General features: G+C 45.4%; 1 protein-coding gene across 9 annotated transcripts in view; it reads left to right on the top strand.

Moving 5' to 3' along the window:
• Positions 1-16996, top strand: part of nav3 (neuron navigator 3) — a 283562-nt gene that overhangs the window by 143739 nt on the left and 122827 nt on the right. Inside the window, exon 1 of one of the 9 annotated variants that reach the window (XM_029851623.1) lies at positions 5176-5675. The exons of the other annotated variants lie outside the window; for them this stretch is intronic. Within the exon in view, the coding sequence (XP_029707483.1) occupies positions 5418-5675 (258 nt within the window). The 5' untranslated portion in view covers positions 5176-5417. Of the gene's footprint in view, positions 1-5175; positions 5676-16996 lie in introns of those variants that run through there. 9 annotated transcript variants of the gene reach the window in all.

A 16996-nucleotide genomic window follows, 5' to 3' on the forward strand; every position in this document is an offset into this window, starting at 1 on the left:
AAGACAAGAGGCCGTTGGCGATCAAATATCTTCTGTAAGTAAACATATCAGCATGGGAATGAGAGAGAAAATAATGTTTAACATGTTAAACAGCAAAAGAATGAGACGATTGTGACGTTTGTTAGCAGTTGCTTGTGTTTCACAAATCCAGGTTTTTCTTGATGGGTGCTTTTATTTTGAAAAACCGAATGGTTGTAAATGAAGGTAAGTTGGATGTTTCTTCAAAAACCACCAAAATCACTGCATTGTGGTTTGTAGTACTGTTTGTTGTAGTACTTTATGTTCATTGAGCATGAAAATAAGGACGTTGAATACCATAGTTTCTGATCGTGCACACTTAATTAATCTTTAAATCTGAAATCCAACATTACGACAGGTTGCCAGCCACCATTTGGGTTATATGTAATAGATAATAAAATATATATATCAACTGACATAATTTTGTAGTCAGACCCAAAGATAAGGAACCAAGTGAGCAGAGATTTCCCATGATGCTGCAGTGTTTTTGGTTGAATGCTTGTTGTTGTGTGGGTTGTTGACCACGAAGAACCTGGGGGTTGACTGAGTGTCAGGAATCTGCCGAGAGGATGAAAGCGGAATATGTTTGTGTCCTCCCGGTCGCGCTTGATGTATGTTAATGGAACATGCCTGTGTTCACCGAGCACGCAGAGGTGGTACGGTCTCGTATCGCTGTTGTGCAGGACAAGCGTGTTTGTTTTACTTTCCATGTTGTCTGACATGTGGTTGACTGATAGCATTCAGAGGGCTGGCAGGACCAGGTGTGATGATCTAACCAGCTCCCTGTGGCTCCTCTATGTGTGTGTGTTTGCGTGGGCCCCACAAATTTAAAGGACTGTTGGAGGGAAAGACTTGGTTTTAATGTTGAGGTTAGAACTGGGTTTAGGATGGGGTCAGGGGGTTAGCTGGTAGGGTTAGGGAGCTAGGTAATGCATTATGCCCATGAAAGTCAGGAAGATTCGTGTGTGTGTGTATGAGAGAGAGAGTGTGTGTGTGTGTGTGTGTTTTTACATGAAAGATACCGCTGTGTCACATGACGTCAGCACTGCGGTTGTGGGTTTGCTGCGAAAATAAACATACCAGGGTAGTGCTGATAAGAGGGGTCAACACCTTCCACCTTTTTGGCATCACACACACTCACACACGCACATTAAGAGCCATAAAAAAAAAAACTAGGCAAACTAGGCAGGTCAGTTCTGAACAACATATCCATTGTAAAAAAAAAAAAGTGAATTCACAAATAAGTATTCCTTAAACACTAAATTTAAAAGCAATGATTCAGTCAAAAACATTTTAATTTCCTTTGAGAAATGATCATTTTCTTTTCCTTTTAAATCAATTCACTCATGCTATTGTTATCAATTTTACTCTTGAATACTAAACACCAAAAACTAGAATAATACTATATTTAGGTGCCTTTTATTTAAAAAAAAACTCACAACTAAATCACAACCGCAACTGGTAATAATTCACATCCTCATAAACAGAATGTCCTAAAGTCTGCAGCTACATGCAGGCGGGACGGTAACGAGCACAGAATGAGACTTCTCATCATAGCCGAAGCTGCTTGGAAAAGCAGAACGTGGCCGCTGCGTCTTATGCACACAATGCTCTTATTTAGCTGCGTGAAAGTGGTCGGCAAGCCACCTTCGCCGCCTGCCTCGCATAAGCTGGAATCAGCTGCTCACTGTATATTTAGTGGAACTCTTTCTGCAACTCCAGCAAAAGAAACCTTTGAGACACAGCTTCGCACAATCCTCACGGGAGGGTTTCAAATGTGGCAAAAGCATATTTTGCACCAAAGTAAAGCATTTAGCAGCAGGATGTCTTCAGATGGTGTGAAGTAGCTCTTGTCTTCGCCATGACTCCAGAGCTGCTTTGGTCTGGGCCTCTCTGCAGCTATACGCTGCTTTAATAACCCTAACCTAACCCTCAACCTCAGAAAAAAAAAAAGAATTTTGGAAGGTAAAACCACAAGCTGAGAGGAGACTTTGAGAATAATGTACTTTAAGAGAAGAAAATGGAAGGGCCAGTATTTTAACCACAGGAGCCTTTTCACCTTTTCATCACTTGTGTGAGATTCAATGGCCGTCGGACAACACTGAAGGCAGTTAGCGTTACGGCGAGAGCTGCGATGGCACGCAGACGCATAGCTGCTCTAAAAAATAAAGTAAAATTATAGATACGCAGATTCCAATACTGACGCCATTTTGTGCCAGTTTGCAGACTGTTGCCATTTTTAAATGTGCGTACTCCTCAGTTGTTGCTTCCTAGCGCTTTTGTCATCAATCGCCTACCAAAGTTCGGTTCCAGTTCTTAGTCCTGAACCTGCCAAGTAAGCTCCAACTTTCCTGGAAGTGTATTTGCTCCACCCTTATTCTTAAGAATGCATCGGGTGTCACTCGTGTGGACTCCCACGATGCATTTCACCTCGAATCGTGGAAGCGGCACAAATGGCTGCATGTACTTCAAAGCACAGACAAGTATGTACTCATTGTGGAAAAAGGTGAGAGCATTTCCCGAAATTGTTTGCTAGCTTTGTCTGCGATTTTATTTTTATTAATGTATTTGTCCGATTCCAACTCACCGCAGCTTGAGGGATTGCCTTGCCGCGTGACTCCCACGTATTTTGAAATACCACTCAAAGATGAACACACCTACAAATCAGTGAATATTCAATCTTCTTTTATCAATGTTTTCCTCAAGATAACATCCGATATCGTTGTCGCCGCCCTCTCTCCACACATATCAAGCGCAACGGTCCGGCTGTTGAAATACCTCAAGAAAAGTGGTGGCCAAGCATCAGGGTGCAGAGCTGCCCGACTTGATTTTTGCTGATGGAACTGAACCTGAAGTCGACTTCTCTGGTGTCGACTTTGGGGGATTTCTATACTGTTAAATAAGGCCAGCGGTAGTATTTTTTCTACCTACAGGAGGCAATTATTTGCAGTGTAACCTGACTAGGAAGCAACAAGGGAGGAGGAAGGGAGGTGAGAAGGTGTCTGACGATTTCTCAGAGTTTTTGCTGTTAGCTTATTCCAGCTACGTTCCCCAGAGATGCAGCCTCATCAGAGGTGGATTTCCTAACAATTCCAGACAGCGTTGGGAAGTTGGTCATTGGCCAATATGCTTCGATTCGTACAGCTCAGCAGGCAGCAGTCAAAGTCAGATCATTAACCGTTCATTCACGAGCAATCCTGTAGTTGCAGGTTTTGTCATGATAGCGCATGATTAAAAACATGCTTGTAGAGTTGCTGCTATTCTGCACAAGTAAGACCCCCCCTTAACAACATAAATGACCGTCGTGGGAATTTAATCCGAAATATGAAATTGGGGGGAAATGAAGTACTAATGGATAAAATAACCATTTCATAACAATCTCATTTATACAGACTTGCCCTGACTTGAACCCTTCTATAAAAGGGTAAGTTTTGGCTCAGCTTACAGACCAGAAGGTGGTATTTTCTGTCGCTCTGATCTTTCCGTTACGAGCGGACTTGTGAGAGAAGGAGAGAAGTGTCGTGTTTTGATTTGCCTCCCACCTCTACTCTGTTTATTTTTGACAATACTGTAAAAAAGGGGAAAAAAGGTTCCGGTTCACCCTGACGCAGCACTCTGTCCCTCTGATTTCAACACATCTCTCTAAACTGAACCAGATGCAGACTTTCCATATGACCCCCCACCCCCACCCCCCAATGTCTGACACATACGGGGAGACCTATAGAGAAGAAGAAAAACATGTCATATTATGTCTGCCTAATGCAATCCAAATGCACGTTGGCTCATCTGGTTCTCACCAAGCCGCAGGTATCCTGATAGAACACAGACAGTTCCTGGTGCTGAGTTGTGTTGCGTTCACAGAACAAAGTCTTTCTTGCTGTTGAGCTTTTATTTCTACCCGACCTTCCTTACATTTCATTTGCACGAATTAAGGCAATTGGTTGTTTTGATAAATTGAATTAGATAATTGCAAGGAGACTTCTACAGATAATTACACACAAAATTGTTCAAGACTTTTAAATGTGGGATTTTTTTTTTTAGATTCTAAGGATTAGAAAATTGTTCCTAAGAGACATTATTAATGGAGAGAATCATTAAAAACCATTCACTTTCACCCCTTCAGTCCACGCTGTTAATCTTTATATGTTGTCATTGAACATTAGTGATATCAACTTTTATGGATTGAATCTAATGAGTTCAAAAAGCTAGCTTCCAGAAAATCATATTATAAGGGAAGTTGTAACATGACCTCTAAACAAATAAAGTGGAAAGATTTGAAATTTACAATAAAAAAACGCCACCTGGTGGTCAGTCTCATTTATGAAAATCTGATAAATCTTGTTAGCTTCAAGTCCAGCTACGAATTTCAGAATGTTTTAGCATGTGATGGCCGTGCTGTCTGTGGCAAGCAGAGCTAATCCTCACCGTAATCAGTGTAACACATCAAAGAGTTGTTGCTGACCCACAAGCTCCACACAGCGAGTCTGATTTTGACAGAGGCTAATCCTCATTGCATCACATTCCCCCAACAGGAAAAAAAACCCTGCTACTTGTGCCATAAAAATCATAAAAAAAATAAACAAAACATGCAACTGTGATACAGATTCATTGTGGGAGTAAGAAAATCTGAACAAAATCCAGTACAAATCCATTTCTCCAACATTGTGTAACACATGTAAATTGTGTGTATGAAGTGTATCTGATGGAGCTTTGATGGAGGGTTTTTCTTCCTGTTTTTTTCATAAGATTTCCCTTTTTTTCTCTACTTGTCTTACCCTGACCTCTTTCTATCCTTGTGTCAATCTTAAAGGATCTCTGCTTACTCATGTTGTAGGGATTTGCGTTCTGGCTGCATATGTTAACCACAAGGTGACAATCACATTTGTATCCCCAAAATGCCTATAATATATGTGCACACACACTTGCGCGCTCCTCCTCATGCTCCGTCTGTCTGGCCTTAGTAATCACAGTTTTCCAGAGTGGCAGTTATACCTTTCAGAGGAGGTCAACGCCCCCTCGAACAGTTTTTGGCCGACTTTGGTCTACACTTGACAGTGGAAGAGAGAGAGAGCGAGAGAGAGAGGAAGGGAGGAGTGTCGCTTGTGGGAGGGGAAGGAGGTGGGAGTGAATGTGAGGAAGGAGAAGCATTCTCAGTTTCTATGAGTCCTGCTTGCTGTAGGCTACAGAATGAGCACAGTTGTTTCCCTCTCGGTCTGAGAGGCAACTGCTGTTTTTAGTTCCTTTTCTTTTCCTTTTTCTTTTTTCCCTTCCGGTCCTACTCTGGAACTCAGCAGGAGTTCCTGCACCTTTGTTTCCCCTTTCCTCTCAGTACTTTTTAGACCTTTATCATTCTTCTGTTTTATCATTGTTATTATATACTTTTTTGCCTGGGAAGTACCATGCCGGTGGTTGGCGTAGCCTCTAAGCTAAGGCCACCGTCCGCTGTGGGCACCAAGCCAGTGCATACCGCTCTCCCCATCCCCAGCGCAGTCAGAGCAGCCACCTCACAGGGCTTCATGGCCCAGCAGCAGGAGCTCAGGGCAAGTGAGGGCGATCCGAGGCTGTCGTGCCAGCTGTCGATCAAGTCCGAGTTCCAGCAGGAGAGGAAGCCTGATGGGAAGTCCCGAGCTAAGACAGAGGAGAGCAGGATCTGCAAGGTGAGTGGAGAGACGTCGCTCGGTTCTTCTGATGCTCCGCAGGTGTGAGCTCTTCCAGACTAACCCAGCTCGATGCCAGCAGGTGTCTGACCGGCTCTGTAAAACACGTGCGATGACTCACGTAAGCTACGGTGGGATGATGCTGCAGTTTGTTCATCATCAACTTCAGAGGGAAGTAGATGAGTCACCCTCTACTGTCGGTGTATTACCTCATGCCAAAGCTGTCTCTAATTGGAGGGTATGCGTGTGTTAGTCCCAGTAAATGGGAGGTTAGCGGTTCGGCTGTGTGTTGTGAGGTTCCGGGACGATCCGGCCCTTCTCTTTCGAGCGGAGGACATCCCTGTCTCGTGCATGCTATTTTCCCCTGCTTGTCTCCCTTGGAGGGTAAGATTTCAAACTTATTAGCAGCACCGCCTCCTCATTCCCAGAGCGCACCCGTAATAACCTTAACAGCGTCGAAATGTTGCAAATGGCTTAACAGACACAACAAGGATATAGCTGAGCGGTTCCCCATATTGATCTCCGGCTTTCCAAGATCCTTCTTTTTTTTTCAGAAATGTCTGCTTCTTCCGCCCGATCCCAATACCGCGCACACGTTCCCGAGGAGGAGGGAGATTTTGAAAGTCCCCGCCAAATAGCTCGAGCGGCCCATCCCACATCCATGAGTGTCAGACCGAGCAAACTGAATCTTTCCTGTTTGGCCGGTCGACCCTTCCCCCCCCACCTCCTCTTCTGCCGTTACAAAACTTCCCGACGACTAAACAAAGCTGCTGGTCTTCCATGTGACCTACAGGAAATGTTGGCAGGAGACATCAAAGTGCGGGTCTGTGCTCTCCTGCCTCTAAATCCTCACAGTGTGAGTCCAAAGCACCTGCAGGGTGTTGCGTTATTGACCCGCTGATGAACCGGCTTCCCGGTTCAGCATGCTTATGCAGCTGGATTTTAAAACTTGATTGGATTGTTGTGACATACGTTTTTGTTTGTTTGAGAGACCTAAAGTCTCTTTATAGTATCGCCAAACATCCTCAATTAGTGCACCAAGGCTACGTCCATGTGGAGGACGAGCAGAACCGTCTTTCCTGCCCTAGCCTGTCAGTGTGGGTAACGAAATGGTGGTATTGAAGAAAGGGTTAGTCTGCCTAATGTTGTTGTGTTGTCCCGAAGGAGATTATGGGCTGACGGAGTTTCAAAGGGGAAAAAAGGGAGAGAAAATGATGTCATTACTCCTTCAGATTGACACTCCTTTTTTTTAGTTTGTAGCATTATTATCTAGCAAGGCCTTTTGTCCGTGTGTCTGTATGCATATGTGCAGTGCATGACTGTGACTTCATGCTTGTTTGTGCACATGCACCCCCCCCCCAATATACAATACTGCTGGCGAGTGTCGACTTGTTTCTCTGGGGTCAAACAAACTCGGTGAGTTGAAGAGATACCTTTGTATAAGGTGCTTGCTACCTGCTTTGTTACGAAGCTCAGGTAAAAGAATATTTCGAATTTGTTTAACCTGTGGAGAAAAGTTCCCGGGTGACTAATCCGACTGAGATTCTGTTCCGGTACAGTCCAATCTGCAGCGCATGCTTCAGGTTCTTCCATTGTGATTTGATTAAGAAAGCTTGTATTTAGCAGATGTAGCCTGGACTTCCAGGATGACGCAGCACTGTGCAGGAAGTTATCCTTATTGGGGTACAACTGAGCCCAGACCCAGTTGGGTTTGGAAGCCATTCAAAACCAGTTGAATCATTAATCTCAGCTGTATTTATCCTGTCTGTGTGGGTTTTGTGCTAGATAATCCTTTGCCGAACCTCTAGTCTGCCTGGATTAATGCAAGTGTGCACAGGTTTTATCCGAGGTGTGGGTATACAGGGAAAGCATCACCTGTCAATCCTTCCCTCTTTTTTGAGAAGCAGATCTCCCGTAAACAACGGAGAATTTAAGGGTGGGTCAGGGTCTTTTGATTGATTTGACTGATTGGTTGATTCAGCGTTTACATGCTCAGGTTGTGTTGCCGCTGTTGTCAACCCATGTCAGACCGGTTTTGGTGTCTTCCTCTCAGGAGTGGCTGATTGTGTACACAAGCCGGGGGGGTTGTTTCTTCTATTTTTGTGAGGTTTAGTTGTCAGTGAATTGTCATCCTGGAATGTCGCTCTTCAGGAAAAGAGTGTTGTTGGGGGTTTTTTTGTTTTCTGTTTTTTAATTCTTTTTTTTAAACACATCGACAAGCACCAGGCACACTCGCTCACTTAGAGAGCCAAAAACATCCTGTTGATCCTTCTATGTGTGCGTGTTTTTATTGTGTACACTGGTTCAGTTATTCGGTGCGTTGCTGGTTTCTTTTGGATGCGAGCATCGGCGGTTTCGACGCTGGAGAGGCTTCGGGGAATAATGTCAGGGTCCGGTGACTGTGAGTGAGTAAGCAGAATGTAAACATATCTCTGCTTCCTCATGTCTCTTTCTCTGGGTGGGCCTCTTGGCCTCGCGCTCTCTTCGGGACCGTTTTGCTACAACTTCATGATTCCTCTTCGGGAAAGGAGGGGGGGGGGGTCTTCATAGGCTTTCTTATCCTCAGGATTTATCTCTCGGAGTTCCTGAATGATCTCATAGAACTTTTTTTTAAAGAAAAGGACCAGTAAAAGTGAACCGGATTCTTCCGAGTGTTCTGCTCAGGCCATTACTTGATTGCGTTCTCACTTCCATTAAGAATAATGAACTTGTTCATGCTGTTCGACAGTGATATATATTGTTTGTAATAATAATATCGGAACGACGTCTCATCTCAGAGTGGAAAATGTGCGTTGTGTGCCAAGTATACATGAACTACTATTACTATGGCAGCAGAGTAGCGCGGCATGCAGATGATTGTCTGCAGAAGTCCAACAGCGGAATCTTTAAGTGGTCTGTATGCAGGTCTGTGGCCAAGAATTCTATCCCGTGGTTCATCCTATTTACTTGTTTAGTACCCTGATCCTCTCTGGTTGCTGTGGTATCCCGGTCTGTTATAGTTTCCTATTCAATTCTATGATTGCTTTTTAATTTAGTGGCCTAATCTCCCGGTACTGATGTGTTGTATATTCCCAGTACCACCAGTGCTGCGAGTCAGCACGCACCAAGAAGGTGCTACGGTCTGATCACTTCCTCTCTTGTGCACCTCCTCACCCACAAACCAGACACTCTGGTCTGACAGCGCTGAGAGAACACAGAGAGCGGGCCGACCTGTTCCGTTGGACAGATCAGGATGGATTGCACACGTGCGTCTGAGCGGCGTCCCGGCCATGGGTGGTCCCACTGGCTGCGCGTCGCGCTCCATATCTGGAAGGGACGCTGCTGTCGCGAGGGAGGTGTGAACGCTAACGAGCAGGAAGAGCCTCGCTGCTATATTTGCACTTCTTCCAGCCAGCCAGCTCAGGAAGTGCTTTTTAGGACGTACTGTGAAGTGCCCCGGGGTGTTTCTGAGGCAAGCCGCAATAAAGATATCAAACCTTAACTTGATGTGAGAGTAAGCAGATGTGAGAAAGGAAAATAGAAAAGATGCACTGCACGGTCATGATCATGCGATCTTTGAAGCACAAAAGATCCACTAAAAGGAAGCTAATGTTATTATTTGCTTTAGTCTGCAAAATTCCTTCACAATTCATTTGATTGCTCAGTGACCCCCCCTGGGTCAAAACTGAGTATCTTGAGACAATATTATGCTTCCCAATGCTCTGCCCCCCGATGTATTTGATTGCATTTCACTCTGTTGGCAGCCTTGGAGGGAGAACCCGCTGGTGTTTACGTTACAGCCACGCCGGTTAAAAATACCCGTGGACGTACAGCCACGCCGTTGACTCGAAAACACGGTGAAAAAAAAGACCCTTGCAAAAGAATTCCGTGCACAAAAATCTCTGGATAGCTGCTGACTCTGGACAGATGTTTACCTTAAGCATGAATCAGCAAATTATTTTAATGGTTGTTATATAGTCTGGAATTGTATTGACGTTGATTTGATTACATAGTGATTTCAGTAAATACCAGCCCGAGGCGCCGTCATTCAACAAATAACTGAGATTAACATGAACAAAGTGTCTCATTGCTCTGTTATTGTCACATCATATTATTTGCTTCCCTCCTCGGATGTTTTTTTTTAACTCGACAGCCCTGATTGGATGCAGGAAACTGTCTCTTTGTGTGGTACAAAATAAACCGGCTCTCCTGCAGAGGCTGCTGCATGCACACTCACACACACACACACACACACACACACACGCTCCGGGCCTTGCGCAAGTTCAAAGGTAGTCCCGCTAAGCGATCCAAGAGACGGAGGCTTCACGTGTCCGTTAGTGCCATAAAAGACGAAGCTCCAGCGCAGAGGAGGAAGAGGAGCATTCATTACAGACACAAGCACGTTTTATATGTTGTACGTTACAGCGCGCGTGTCTGGGGTGTTTTATGCCGAAGAAGCTGCTGCAAGATGTGTCTAAAAAAGGAGAAAGCTTAGAGGGTTGAAATCCGAAACGTTTCATTTGTGCTATGTCCCAAAAGACACAAAAACAAATATCAATACTTCAGGAGATGAATAATTCTAATAAACACGCTGCAGCCAGGTTGTTCCCTTAAATTACTGCTCGTCAAATGCTAACAGATTTTTGGTTTCCCTCTCTGTACACACTTTATGGAGATTATTTATTTTACCCCTGCAAACAAATATTAGGCAAGAGCACCCTCACCAGTGTGGTAATCACTGATGAAAATAATAATCAAAAGTCCAAAACTGGGCACAAATACTGCAACAGGTCTCGAGACTTGAGGAGTTTTTCCAAACCTTGAAGATATCGTCTATAAATTATATTTGTCAATCCCTAGTGGGGGGCGGGGGAGGGCTTTTCCCGGTCTTCTCTCGCCCCTGTGTTCTCAGTCATTCCTCTCTTCTCGTCATCCCCAGCTCTCGGTTTTTCCGCTCGGCCTCCTGTCACTTCTCCCATTCCCAGCATTCCTCACCTGAGTTCTCAGTCTAGCTTCCTCTTCTCTTTCTCTCCCTGTTGAGCTCTTTCTTACGTTTCCACTGCCTGCAAAGCAGTTGCTGGTATTTTCCACCGACCCCTCGTTTGCATTCTTTTTCCCCTCATCATCCTTTTCTCTCTCTCCCCCTCTGTGATATTCATAATTACAAAAGCAGCAGGAGAGCAGTGACACTCACCTGGCCCAGATCTACCGTTCCAGCTGTTTCCGATAACCTTTCCACTTCAATCAAGAAATGGTAGAGACGGGTGACTCCTCTGTCTTTTATTTGTTCCCCAGCTCTACAATCACCTTTTTTTTAACATCTGATTCTTTGCACTCTGATCCACCTTCAGGGAAACATCTGGAGTATTTGCAAGCAATGTCAAAAGAGTCCAGCTAATCCCGGACACAGGAGAAAACTTCCTAGCATATTCCACAGCACGTGTTAACAAGGACCATCCCTCCATGGATGTGTGTTGCCTTTAGGTATGCAGGACGAATGGATGATGTTTTGAGTCCGGATCCCTGGTTTTGACTCACAGCTTACATAGCAGCAGCAGTAGATCCCCTACTGCCGACAATATTAGAGCGTTGTGAAGGTGTTAGCTCTTCGTTGTAACTGTGAATTTAAACAAAATGTACAAAAATGCTGATGATACGCTAATGGCTTAGAGGTTGATACAGCAAGCACAAAGGACTGGAACATGACACAAATCACCTCCTTTGGGAGCTAATCCTTTTTTTGTAACCAGGTGCAGCCTAAGTTGTAGTATCCCCGTGCGCAGGGTCGTAAAGGTTTAAAAGCAGAACACAACCATAGCTTATTCTTAAGGTCCTTCTCTTCCTCCTTCTACAGATCATTAATTTATTGCTTTTATTTGTATTTTAGGTGGGCATGCATTTGAATGAACTTTAGCACCAGAGAGCCGTCTCAACAAAGAGGTCATTTACAACAGGTGATAAATGTATTTTTTTACCCTTTAATAACTTAAAGACATCTACGCGCATCATGAATGGAACCTCACGGCCGTTTTTCTTGTACGAATGTAAAATTTTACAGCGCTTTGGAAAGTTGAGATTTCAATACTGAAACACAAAGACAGACATAATTTAGCTTTGCATTGGCCAGACACCGGGCAGGCTGCGAGATGGCTCCAAGGGATCGTAGATCACGCAGGTCGTGTCAGACACATTGATCCTAATGCGGAGGCCCGAGGCTCACTCAGTGGCGCGTAACCCCTCTGACCGCCGGCCTGTCTGTGCAGCTTTGTGGCAGCATTTGATGTGTCCGTGGCCTTTTGGTAGCAGCAAATTGAGTGTGAAATGACCTATTGCAAAGAGACTTGTGGCTCTGTGTCTACGTCTGCTAATATGCATCAATAAAAATGAAATTCAATGAGGGATTTTACAATAGGAATAAATTATAAAGAAGGAGAAATGGTGGTTGCATCTTAATGCTGGTGTTTGGAACAGAAGGAGTATGAATGCTAGTGGGTTCTTGTTCTGCTTTAATCTGGGTGATATTGTTTCCTTTCTTTCTGAGAAGGTAAATAAATGCAGTTTTAATCCACAGCGTGATCTATCACTCAACACTTTTCTGACTGTGTCCCTTGGATGTGACACTGTGGAACTAGATTTTCCTCTTATTTAATTTTTCCTGTCGCATTATTTCTCCCGTTTGATGCGAATGAAATCTGCTACATCAATAAATGTCCAGCAAATTTAGACAGTTTGTGTCTTTAATAAGACTTAAATTCTCCATCTGAACAGCCTTAACTCCAGAGATAGCGTGCTAAAGTCCAATTCCACCGATTGTCCCTCTGTCTTCTGCTTCACTCCCCTCCTGGCTGACAATGCTCTGCTGTTCGGACTCGTACATTTTCTCACAGGATAAATCACACTGGACTTTTTTATTTACTGGAAGATGTTTTTGTTGCTCCCACGTGGCCGCTCATTCCTGCTTTTTTGGACGCGCTTGCATTTTGTTGTTCCTCTTTCCTCTGAGACCCCTTTTGAGGTTCTACTCATTTCCTCTCCCAGCCCAACAGCCTTGATTGTTGTCACTGTAAGAAGATGTTTGTTACAACTTGTTTTTTTCTGTAATCCACATTAATGGCCCCTATTCTATTTAATGTCATTTATTTTAGACCAAAAGCAACCCCCCCTCCTCAAAAAAAAAGAATGGTCATGGCTTCAGGATGAGGGTTTCTGTATGGAGGTTTGTCTTATTCCAGAGTTCCAGTTTGCAAAAGAGCCAACATGTTTCCGCACAATCCCATAATGATGACAAATGAGGAGATGCGATTATTGGAGTCCTAATGACAGGACAAGATGTTCCTGGTGCCACTTACCTGAGTCCATGTGCACGTTTTCCATTGGCGGATGGCTAATCTAACCAAACCCAGCTGCCTCTTTAGATAGAAGGGAAAATTTTGTATCGGAGGTTTGGTGGCAGCAGCTCAATCTGAAAGTGACTGCGCTGGGGATTCCCAGTTCAAGCCCCGATCTGGACAGAACTCCACAGGATGTAATGGGAGGGGCCAGGACACCTTCAGATCACCGCTGAGGTACCCTTGAGCAAGGTACCAAACCCTACAAACGTGACTCTTACAGGGGTGTACCCTGCCTTTGCCCATATGCAGCTAGAAGAGGCTCCAGCACCCTCCCCTGACCCTGAAGGGATAAAGTGGTCAAGAAAGAAATTGAGTACCAGTTTTAAAGGCCTTAGATGTATAATAATGTTGTAGACTGCGAATGGACTGAATGAACTAAAGGTCGATATTGGATTTGACCCTTGAACTTGGCAGACAGTGGTCACTGCTGTAAGTCTCCATAATACCTGTGATCTTGGTATTTGATTGTCTGTAGCAAAACCGATGATGTGAAGTCAATAACAGAGAGGGTGGAAAATATGGGGAAGATTGAACGAGGAGGGGGGATTAAAAAGATGACCTGATTGCAATTAGAGTGAGTCAAGAGGATATGATTCATATGGAGAGGTTTACCGTATGTGAGGTACCTTGGAATAAGCTGAGTGGTGCAACAGGCTGGAAGGGTCAGAAAAGCTCACAGGGACGATCTTAAGATGACTTGAATAAAAATTGTGTTTCCACAGCGTTTGGAGGGACCTGAACTCCTCTCATCACACAAGCAGCACATCTGTAGGTAAGCGACTCAGAACCCAACAGTTAAAGATGTGTTCAAGGAAATCTAGCCTTTCAAAAGTGATTACAATCTGGACCAGCTGTTTCCTATTAGGGATACGCAGCAGTATCCATTTTATGCCGGTAAATCCACACAGGTCAAAGGGTCAACGGGGTCCAGCTATTTAGTGCATGTTATCCTCCATATGATCGTCTTTTTTTCCCAAGTTCATGTGAAATTTCCAGGGATATTTGGGAGCCACTCATGTGAAGCATCCTGCAATTAGACTGAGCCGCGATGCGTGGCTGCATCACGCAGAAACATCTGGATGGTTCTGAGTAGGATTTCGGAGATCAGGAGACGTCAGCCTGTCGTTCGCTGCGCATTTCAGACAGCTGATTTATATTTCTGCCAACTTGACAGCAGCCATCAGTCCAGGAGGTGGCTCGAGTTGCAGCGGTTAGAGGGGAGCGATTGTGTAGGCAAAAAAGAACTATATATATAAAAAAGTTTATAGCTTTAGCTAATGCTGATGTAGGATGGATGGTTAAATCAACTCAAATTATCTCAATTCATGTAGCGTCTGTTACAATCAAAATTGTTTCTAGGTGCTTTCCAGAATCCCAGAGTCTGACCCCCAACAAGAAACAGTGGCAAGAAAAAACTCCCCTTTAACAGGAAGAAACCTTGAGCAGGACCAGGCTCATGTAGGGGGACCATCCTGCTGATGGGGGGGCTGGGTAGAGAGAGAGGAGAGGAGAGGAGAGGAGAGGAGAGGAGGAGAGGAAGAGGAGAGGAGAGGAGAGGAGAGAGAGGAGAGGAGAGGAGGGGAGGACAGGTAGAGGAGAGGAGAGGAGAGGAGAGGAGAGGAGAGGAGAGGAGAGGAGAGGAGAGGAGAGGGAGAGAGGGGAGGGGAGAGGAGAGGAGAGGAAGGAGAGGAGGGGAGAGGGAGGAGAGGAGAAGAGGAGAGGAGAGAGAGTAGGGAGGGGGGGGAGGAGAGGAGGAGGAGAGGAGCGGAGAGGAGAGGATGGGGAGGACAGGTCGAGGAAGAGGAGAGGAGAGGAGAGGCGAGGAAGATTGAGAGGAGAGGAGAGGAGAGGAGGAGAGGCAGAGAGACGCGAGAGGACGGAGGCGAGGAGGAGGAGCGGAGAAGGAGAAGAGAGGAAGAGAGGGAGAGGAGGAGCTAGAGTCGATAGGAGCGGAGAGGAGAGGAGAGGGGAGAGGAGAGGAGGGGAGGGGTGAAGAGGAGAGGAGGAGGAGAGGCGAGGAGAGGAGAGGAGAGGAGAGGAGAGGAGAGGAGGAGAGGAGAGGAGAGGAGAGGAGAGGAGAGAGAGGAGAGGAGAGGAGAGGAGAGGATGAGGAGAGGAGGGAGACGATAGAGGAGAGGAGGAGGAGAGGAGAGAGGAGGAGAGGAGAGGAGAGGAGAGGAGAGAGGAGAGGGAGGAGCGGAGATGAGAGGAGAGGAGAGGAGAGGAGAGAGGGAGGAGAGGAGAGGAGAGGAGAGGGAGGAAGGTAGAGGACAGGAGAGGAGAGGAGAGGAGAGGAGAGGAGAGGAGAGGAGAGGAGAGGAAGGGGAGGGAGGGAGGAGAGGAGAGGAGAGGAGAGGAGAGGAGAGGAGAGGAGAGGAGAGAGAGGAGGGGAGGGACAGAAGAGGAGAGGAGAGGAGAGGAGAGGAGAGGAGAGAGAGGAGAGGAGAGGAGAGGAGAGGGGAGAGGAGAGGAGAGGAGAGGGAGGGAGAGGAGAGGAGAGGAGAGGAGAGGAGAGAGAGGAGAGAGAGAGAGGAGAGGAGAGGGAGGAGAGGACAGGACAGGACAGGAGAGTGAGAGGAGAGGAGAGGAGAGGAGAGGAGAGGAGAGGAGAGGAGAGGAGAGGAGAAGAGAGGACACCTTCACCGACCTGGGGGAGGGCAGGGAAAGTGTGTCTGCTCTTTTCTTGACTATGCTGTTTAACAGGATATGTGGGTTCTCCACATGACTTTTTTTTTTGCTGCACATAGATGTTGGATAATGATGAGGAAGAGCAAGGGTTTATTTTAGGGCCCCTTCTCAGTGTCCGCTGGTCAGTCTCAGTCAGAGATATTCGAGGGCATTTGAGGTAACATGTAAGAAACCTGCAGACCATGACTGATATCTGGGTCACCCTCGGAGCAGCTGCATTCCTTTCCTACGTGGACTTCCGCTCTGCCTCTCAGATTATAGGCTGCTAAGCAGGACTGACTTGCTCACTTGTTTGAGGTGATGATGGAGCCCATTGAACCATGTTACTTTTGCACGTTGGATCGAGGGCTTAATATTAATTAAAACCTATTTTTTGGTCTTTCTGCAGTGATAAATTGCTCTTGGATTCATTTCAGGGCACAAACCTCAGCCATAAGACTAATAGCAGAGCTGCGCTTATAAGCTCACTTTAACCCCACTCTGGGAAGCTTCTGCTGCTTTTGGCGTATCAGCATAGCGTGTAATATAATTTAAAACCTATGCTCAGCAGCATCCCGCTAATGGATTTAACAATACCGACATGTGTTGAATAAAACCTACAGGTTATGTCATGAATTTTTAGTAAACTAACAGTTACAGGGCAACAGCACCTGGCAGCTCCGTAACGGCACATCTATTGTTATCATTGGTACCTTCAGGCTCTCAAAAGTGTTCCAAGGAAATATGACTTGACTCATTGCATTAACATCTCAGCCAGGACAGCTTCACTAGCGCCACAATTATTTCGCACATGCATGAAAGGCGGAAAGTGTTACTACAGTGTAATGATTAAACGTAATCTCTCCGTGCCAGGAAGCTGACATTTTCAAGATTTGGCCGCAACGGCCGACCTTGTACTGCACGCGCTCTTATAAACCTTTCATCTGTTCTAAATAGAGCAATGGAAACAGCTCAGGACCGTGAGCAGCGGGGGAAAAACTGATCACTTTTGGTCAGTTATGGACATTTTCTTTGGACGCAATCTCTGCCCGTGTGTGAAACTAAAAGTTTAATGAAGTTATTTCACTTACTGCCGAAGTTCTGTGTGTTTTGTTTTCCACACTTAACCTAAACCGCCTAGGATAAAACTGCCTTAATACATTATTAAGTTAACTTCAGAGGATTCTGTCACCACCAAGAAGGTGGAAAGAGGCATGCTTTAATACCAAATGAGTCATTTTGTCAGCAGACAGTCGACGCATCAGGCCATGAGGGGAACGTTAG

Source organism: Takifugu rubripes, chromosome 18 (assembly GCF_901000725.2).
Source record: "Takifugu rubripes chromosome 18, fTakRub1.2, whole genome shotgun sequence".
NCBI lineage: Eukaryota > Metazoa > Chordata > Actinopteri > Tetraodontiformes > Tetraodontidae > Takifugu > Takifugu rubripes.